The sequence below is a fragment of the Coregonus lavaretus genome (genome assembly GCF_964263955.1).
Source record: "Coregonus lavaretus genome assembly, chromosome: 9".
In the NCBI taxonomy this organism is placed as follows: domain Eukaryota; kingdom Metazoa; phylum Chordata; class Actinopteri; order Salmoniformes; family Salmonidae; genus Coregonus; species Coregonus lavaretus.
Window position 1 is genome coordinate 475,229 of NC_139996.1, and position 8,676 is coordinate 483,904.

The 8,676-nt window shown below is 46.4% G+C and overlaps 1 protein-coding gene across 1 annotated transcript; it reads right to left on the minus strand.

The window, feature by feature from the left end:
- Positions 1-6,298: 6,298 nt before the first annotated feature.
- On the minus strand, positions 6,299-7,636 carry LOC311134409 (beta-1,3-galactosyl-O-glycosyl-glycoprotein beta-1,6-N-acetylglucosaminyltransferase 3-like; the record flags this gene model as incomplete). Its single annotated transcript, XM_084168085.1, has 1 exon — positions 6,299-7,636. One exon carries the CDS (start codon positions 7,634-7,636, stop codon positions 6,299-6,301), a length of 1,338 nt encoding a protein of 445 aa, XP_084024211.1.
- Positions 7,637-8,676: the final 1,040 nt, after the last annotated feature.

Below are 8,676 nucleotides of genomic sequence, written 5' to 3' on the forward strand. Positions count from 1 at the left end.
CTCAAGCTAAACCTCGACAAGACTGAACTGCTTCCTCCCGGGGAAGGCCTGCCTGCTTCAAGACCTCTCCATCACGGTTGACAACTCCACGGTGTCCCACTCCCAGAGTGCAAAGAACCTTGGCATGACCCTGGACAACACCCTATCCTTCTCTGCAAACATCAAAGCAGTATCTCGCTCCTGCAGGTTCATGGTCTACAACATCCGTAGAGTACAACCTTACTGCACAAAGGAAGTTGCGCAGGTCCTAATCCAGGCGCTTGTCATCTCCCGTCTGGACTACAGCTACTCTCTGTTGGCTGGGCTCACCACTTGTGCCATCAAACCCCTGCAACTTATCCAGAATGCTGCAGCCCGCCTGGTGTTTAACCTTCCATGTCACCCCACTCCTCCACACACTCCACTGGCTTCCAGTCGAAGCTCTCATCCACTCCAAGACCTTGGTGCTTACCTACGGAACAGCAAGAGGAACTTCTGCTCCCTACCTTCAGGCTATGCTCAAACCCTACAACCTAACCCGAGCACTCCGTTCTGCCACCTCTGGTCTCTTGGCCGTCCCACCCCTACGGCAGGGCAGCTCCCCCTCAGTCTGCCACCTCTGGTCTCTTGGCCGTCCCACCCCTACGGCAGGGCAGCTCCCCCTCAGTCTGCCACCTCTGGTCTCTTGGCCGTCCCAGCCCTACGGCAGGGCAGCTCCCCCTCAGTCTGCCACCTTTGGTCTCCTGGCCGTCCCACCCCTACAGCAGGGCAGCTCCCCCTCAGTCTGCCACCTCTGGTCTCTTGGCCGTCCCACCCCTACGGCAGGGCAGCTCCCCCTCAGCCCAGTCCAAGCCCTTCTCTGTCCTGGCACCCCAATGGTGGAACCAGCTTCCCCCTGAAGTTAAGGACAGCAGAGTCCCTGGCCATGTTCTGAAAACATCTGTTAGTTCACGAAAGTATACTTTACTAACACTCACACTTGTCTTTTTTCCCAATCACCTTGCTGATAGCAACTTTTTGAATAAAATGTACTTATTGTGATATGTGCCTGTCCCACCTAGCTATTTTAAGACAAATGTACTAACTGTAAGTCCCTCTGGATGAGAGCATCTGCTAAATGACTAAAATGTAACAATATGAAAAAATATAGTTGTTTTGTTCTACCCCGGGTAGGGGTAATATAGTTGTTTTGTTCTACCCCGGGTAGGGGTAATATAGTTGTTTTGTTCTACCTCGGGTAGGGGTAATATAGTTGTTTTGTTCTACCCCGGGTAGGGGTAATATAGTTGTTTTGTTCTACCTCGGGTAGGGGTAATATAGTTGTTTTGTTCTACCCCGGGTAGGAGTAATATAGTTGTTTTGTTCTACCCCGGGTAGGGGTAATATAGTTGTTTTGTTCTACCCCGGGTAGGGGTAATATAGTTGTTTTGTTCTACCTCGGGTAGGGGTAATATAGTTGTTTTGTTCTACCCCGGGTAGGGGTAATATAGTTGTTTTGTTCTACCTCGGGTAGGGGTAATATAGTTGTTTTGTTCTACCCCGGGTAGGGGTAATATAGTTGTTTTGTTCTACCTCGGGTAGGGGTAATATAGTTGTTTTGTTCTACCCCGGGTAGGGGTAATATAGTTGTTTTGTTCTACCCCGGGTAGGGGTAATATAGTTGTTTTGTTCTACCCCGGGTAGGGGTAATATAGTTGTTTTGTTCTACCCCGGGTAGGGGTAATATAGTTGTTTTGTTCTACCCCGGGTAGGGGTAATATAGTTGTTTTGTTCTACCCCGGGTAGGGGTAATATAGTTGTTTTGTTCTACCCCGGGTAGGTGTAATATAGTTGTTTTGTTCTACCCCGGGTAGGGGTAATATAGTTGTTTTGTTCTACCCCGGGTAGGGGTAATATAGTTGTTTTGTTCTACCCCGGGTAGGGGTAATATAGTTGTTTTGTTCTACCCCGGGTAGGGGTAATATAGTTGTTTTGTTCTACCCCGGGTAGGGGTAATATAGTTGTTTTGTTCTACCCCGGGTAGGGGTAATATAGTTGTTTTGTTCTACCCCGGGTAGGGGTAATATAGTTGTTTTGTTCTACCCCGGGTAGGGGTAATATAGTTGTTTTGTTCTACCCCGGGTAGGGGTAATATAGTTGTTTTGTTCTACCCCGGGTAGGGGTAATATAGTTGTTTTGTTCTACCTCGGGTAGGGGTAATATAGTTGTTTTGTTCTACCTCGGGTAGGGGTAATATAGTTGTTTTGTTCTACCCCGGGTAGGGGTAATATAGTTGTTTTGTTCTACCCCGGGTAGGGGTAATATAGTTGTTTTGTTCTACCCCGGGTAGGGGTAATATAGTTGTTTTGTTCTACCCCGGGTAGGGGTAATATAGTTGTTTTGTTCTACCTCGGGTAGGGGTAATATAGTTGTTTTGTTCTACCCCGGGTAGGGGTAATATAGTTGTTTTGTTCTACCCCGGGTAGGGGTAATATAGTTGTTTTGTTCTACCTCGGGTAGGGGTAATATAGTTGTTTTGTTCTACCTCGGGTAGGGGTAATATAGTTGTTTTGTTCTACCTCGGGTAGGGGTAATATAGTTGTTTTGTTCTACCCCGGGTAGGGGTAATATAGTTGTTTTGTTCTACCCCGGGTAGGGGTAATATAGTTGTTTTGTTCTACCCCGGGTAGGAGTAATATAGTTGTTTTGTTCTACCCCGGGTAGGGGTAATATAGTTGTTTTGTTCTACCCCGGGTAGGGGTAATATAGTTGTTTTGTTCTACCCCGGGTAGGGGTAATATAGTTGTTTTGTTCTACCCCGGGTAGGGGTAATATAGTTGTTTTGTTCTACCCCGGGTAGGGGTTATATAGTTGTTTTGTTCTACCCCGGGTAGGGGTAATATAGTTGTTTTGTTCTACCCCGGGTAGGGGTAATATAGTTGTTTTGTTCTACCCCGGGTAGGGGTAATATAGTTGTTTTGTTCTACCCCGGGTAGGGGTAATATAGTTGTTTTGTTCTACCCCGGGTAGGGGTAATATAGTTGTTTTGTTCTACCCCGGGTAGGGGTAATATAGTTGTTTTGTTCTACCCCGGGTAGGGGTAATATAGTTGTTTTGTTCTACCCCGGGTAGGGGTAATATAGTTGTTTTGTTCTACCTCGGGTAGGGGTAATATAGTTGTTTTGTTCTACCCCGGGTAGGGGTAATATAGTTGTTTTGTTCTACCCCGGGTAGGGGTAATATAGTTGTTTTGTTCTACCCCGGGTAGGGGTAATATAGTTGTTTTGTTCTACCCCGGGTAGGGGTAATATAGTTGTTTTGTTCTACCCCGGGTAGGGGTAATATAGTTGTTTTGTTCTACCCCGGGTAGGGGTAATATAGTTGTTTTGTTCTACCCCGGGTAGGGGTAATATAGTTGTTTTGTTCTACCCCGGGTAGGGGTAATATAGTTGTTTTGTTCTACCCCGGGTAGGGGTAATATAGTTGTTTTGTTCTACCCCGGGTAGGGGTAATATAGTTGTTTTGTTCTACCCCGGGTAGGGGTAATATAGTTGTTTTGTTCTACCCCGGGTAGGGGTAATATAGTTGTTTTGTTCTACCCCGGGTAGGGGTAATATAGTTGTTTTGTTCTACCCCGGGTAGGGGTAATATAGTTGTTTTGTTCTACCCCGGGTAGGGGTAATATAGTTGTTTTGTTCTACCCCGGGTAGGGGTAATATAGTTGTTTTGTTCTACCCCGGGTAGGGGTAATATAGTTGTTTTGTTCTACCCCGGGTAGGGGTAATATAGTTGTTTTGTTCTACCCCGGGTAGGGGTAATATAGTTGTTTTGTTCTACCCCGGGTAGGGGTAATATAGTTGTTTTGTTCTACCCCGGGTAGGGGTAATATAGTTGTTTTGTTCTACCCCGGGTAGGGGTAATATAGTTGTTTTGTTCTACCCCGGGTAGGTGTAATATAGTTGTTTTGTTCTACCCCGGGTAGGGGTAATATAGTTGTTTTGTTCTACCCCGGGTAGGGGTAATATAGTTGTTTTGTTCTACCCCGGGTAGGGGTAATATAGTTGTTTTGTTCTACCCCGGGTAGGGGTAATATAGTTGTTTTGTTCTACCCCGGGTAGGGGTAATATAGTTGTTTTGTTCTACCCCGGGTAGGGGTAATATAGTTGTTTTGTTCTACCCCGGGTAGGGGTAATATAGTTGTTTTGTTCTACCCCGGGTAGGGGTAATATAGTTGTTTTGTTCTACCCCGGGTAGGGGTAATATAGTTGTTTTGTTCTACCCCGGGTAGGGGTAATATAGTTGTTTTGTTCTACCCCGGGTAGGGGTAATATAGTTTAGCCTTCTGGTCTCTAATCTCTGGCCAATCTCTCCACCATGCTCTGTTGCATTTGTATAACCTTTTATGTATCAAGCCAAACGTAGAGATGTTGACGTTGTCAAAGTTATTGATGTATCTTCTATGTATTTAAGGCACTCTGTTAAGGCTTGATGCATGTTCTTCATTACATTTATATTTTTTATATTCAACATGTGAGAATGGACAGAGATTCATATATTTTTATGGTCTCTTTGATTTGATCCTCATTTTTGGTCACATGACCTCCACAGAGTTACATAGAGCAGGTTTCACAGCACCTGGAAACGCTTTACTGCAGGTCTCACAGCACCTGGAAATGGTTTACTGCTGATGTCTTTGTAAGAATCCAACATGAAAAAAGTTACTGTCTGAACTGTCCCCTCCCATGGTCCCCTCTCCCCTGAATGTACACAGAAAGCGGCACAAGTCCTAATCCAGGCACTTGTCATCTCCCGTCTGGATTACTGCAACTCGCTGTTGGCTGGGCTCCCTGCCTGTGCCATTAAACCCCTACAACTTATCCAGAACGCTGCAGCCCGTCTGGTGTTCGACCTTCCCAAGTTCTCTCATGTCACCCCCCTCCTCCGCACACTCCACTGGCTTCCAGTTGAGGCTCGCATCTACTACAAGACCATGGTGCTTGCCTACGGAGCTGTGAGGGGAACGGCACCTCCTTACCTTCAGGCTCTGAACAGACCCTACACCCAAACGAGGGCACTGCGTTCATCCACCTCTGGCCTGCTGGCTCCCCTACCTCTACAGAAGCACAGTTCCCGCTCAGCCCAGTCAAAGCTATTTGCTGCTCTGGCACCCCAATGGTGGAACAAGCTCCCCCACAACGCCAGGACAGCGGAGTCACTGACCACCTTCCGGAGACACTTGAAACCCTACCTCTTTAAGGAATACCTGGAATAGTATAAAGTAATCCTTCTACCCCCCCCCCATTAAAAAAAAAGGTGGTTGTCCCACTGGCTATCATAAGTTGAATGCACCAATTTGTAAGTCGCTCTGGATAAGAGCGTCTGCTAAATGATGTAAATGTAAATGTTATGTGTTCTCTGTGCCTGTCTGTCTGCCTGGAAGGAGGATATTGTGTCTATACATTTCAAGTGAAAACAGAACAATTTAAAGAGACAGAGGTTGAGGCTAGAATGTGACGTCAGTCTAACTGTATTTATTAGGGAGTTCAGAAGAACACGTTGTTGCCAAAGTGTATGACATATAGTTATGACAGTAGCTGGCATATTTATTCTTAATAAATTATATACCACAGTAACAATAAATGACATGACAAGACTGGGCTTCATGTTGGAATCAATTTAGATACAATCATGTCTTGGGTATACAGTCAACATACAGTAAGCAGTGCAAAAATGATTGATTGGTTCCAACAGAAAAACAACTCTTAATGAGTAGTCAAAGTACCAAGCAGCCTTAATACCTTGGTGTAAGTCAAGATATGGTTCATTAATTAGAGCGAGAAAAGATGAGCTGATTCTGCAATTAATAAGTTATCATGATATACAACCTTATACCCCGGCATTGTTGAATACACATGTAGAACTGTAATAATTAGGTTACAGAACTGCTGTGTCCAGTTAGACATGTCATTCCACTAGGTGGTGCTGCTAGCGTAATAAATAATTAGTACAGGAGGAAATACATCTAGAATATACAGTACATGGCAATCAGAAATCTACAGTGCAACCCCAACAGTTAAACAAACATAAATAAACATACATTACTGTATATCCAACCCTCCTTACTGTACCATCAGAAATATACAACAATCACTAATAGTAATTTGCTCTGGATAAGAGCGTGTGCTAAATGACTAAAATGTCAATGTAATCCAAAACATATTTTAAATAAGCATGGCAATCATAAATATACAGTACAGTCATAAATATACAGTACTAACAGAAATATACTGTACAAATCAGAAATATATAATATATTTTAAATAAATGTTCATTACCATATTTACAACCTTTTAGCATTTAATAGTTTTTGTACGAAACTCACAGATTCCACTGTCTTTAATGATACACGGTATGTTGCTTTGAAGCGAAGGTACGACTCCAGACATCTGATCGCCACGTCATCCACCTCGGGGTCAAACTTGTTAGCGATGAGGTGGTGTTGGTTTAGCAGCCACTGCAGGTCCCCAGCCCCATAGACACACACAGCCCTCCTGTAGGTCCCGGAGCAGTGGGGGTAGGGGGCTCCGCTCCTCACATCCCCAGCCAGGTAGCTCCATCTCACCACCCTGGCCATGGAGTTCATATCAGACTGCTGGTACTTACTGTTGGCGGGGTAGGAGCCTGGGACAGAGGGCATGCGCTGCAGGGTGGCCCACAGGTGTTCATCAGGACTATAGGTGTCCTTCTCCCACTCCAGCAGAACCCGGACCTCCTGACTCTCCGTCACGTGACGGACGAAGGCCCTGGAGACCACGAAGTAGGCGTTGCCAGAGAACATGGGGGTGTTGATTGGTGGAGGGGTCTTCTTAACAGCTGTCCTGACTACTGTGTTGATGACGTTGTGGTGAAACTGCCATCTGCCCTTCTTATTGTTGTTGGTGACCTCTGACTCCATGCTGTTCTTCCCGTTCAGCAGCTTGAGGGCCTGAACCATCTCAGCGTTGGTCTTAATGGGGAAGTCGGTTCCACAGGTGTTGAGCAGGTACCTCCACTGGACCGGTGACTTCAGCAGGTCCTCCATACAGTTCAGATCAGCCTGCACTCTGGACCAGGAGGCGTAGACCACGCTCTCTATCTTACTGGCCACAAACACATTGGGCAGGCAGGACACGATAGCGCTCACTGCACTCCTGAAGTCCTCGGATGACTTCTGGTCGACGTGGACGCAGTAGACGTTCTGAGGCGTGTACACGGCACGCAGGAGCCTCTCAAACATCTCAATCTTCTCGTGGATGACCATGGAGTAGGCGATGGGGAACTCCTCCTCCTCCTGGCTGAGAGGCACAGTAATGAACCCTCTGTCTGTGACGTATCTCTGGCAGTCCTGAGTCACGTTGTGGTAGAAGGTCTCCGACAGCTGCTGGCTCTTCTTCTTGGTCTTCAGCAGTCTGCTGAGCTGTTCCTTCTCCAGACCCTCCAGGTCTCCTCTGATGATGGCTGAGCAGGCCGGCAGGTCAGCAGCGTAGTGCAGAGGGAAAAGGTCTGGAGCGCGGAGAGGCTTCCTGTCAGAGCAGGTTCTGAGAGCGGCCCACAGCAACAGAGAGACAGAGCCACTCAGTAGGATCAGAGACAAGTTCCTGAAGACTCTCTGAGATCTGGACAACAGAAGAGGAGACATGACTAGTCGGTTATTATCTAACTATGTAGTATTCTCTATGGTAGCATATGGCTAGCTAGTCTATGGTAGCATATGGCTATCTAGTCTATTGTAGCATATGGCTAGCTAGTCTATGGTAGCAGTATCTATGGCGGTCTATGTGGTGGTATTAGCATCTACATCTAAGGAGCTAAGGAGTTGCACACTGCTGCTCAACTGAATAACGTGTCTCGCCCGCACCTCAGAGCTCAAATAAATGACACACCTCTCACACTTCAGTTTAAAAGGAGAGCTGTAATCATTGACTATAGTGGGCATGGTCTATGTGCATGGCGTATACACTGACGTTGGCATGGCCTTTCTGTAGACACTATGGGAGTGGCTCAACCTGTAGCAGCCTATGCATGGTTTCCCCTGTTTGTGGATCATTTCCTGGTCAACATTGTGACATATCAGTAGCACTATAAAGTAGAATAAGAAGAATGAAATCAGGGGTTGGAACCGAAATTATTTTATAATTGTTTAGTTCTGAACAGAACCATTATTTTTTACTGAAATCTATTTGGTTTACATTAAATGACTTCACAAATGGATAGAGCAGCTTGGTATGGCGCAGCCAAGCGATGTACATGCATTGAACAGACAAGTGTAGTGTAGGGTGCCATATGCGACTGAAATGTTCCTGGTGAGGAGAGCGCTGGGCATGAAGCGTTGGGCATCTTGTTGAGGAGAGCGCTGGGTATGAAGCGCTGGGCATCTTGGTGAGGAGAGCGCTGGGTATGAAGCGCTGGGCATCTTGTTGAGGAGAGCACTGGGTATGAAGCGCTGGGCATCTTGTTGAGGAGAGCGCTGGGTATGAAGCGCTGGGCATCTTGTTGAGGAGAGCGCTGGGTATGAAGCGCTGGGCATCTTGTTGAGGAGAGCGCTGGGTATGAAGCGCTGGGCATCTTGCTGTTATGACCTGCATTATCTGAATTAGGTCCACAGAATTATACCTACGGAGGAGCGGCTTCTATGGAGGAACGCTGAATGTCTTTGAACTTCGGAGAGTTGGCTTAACT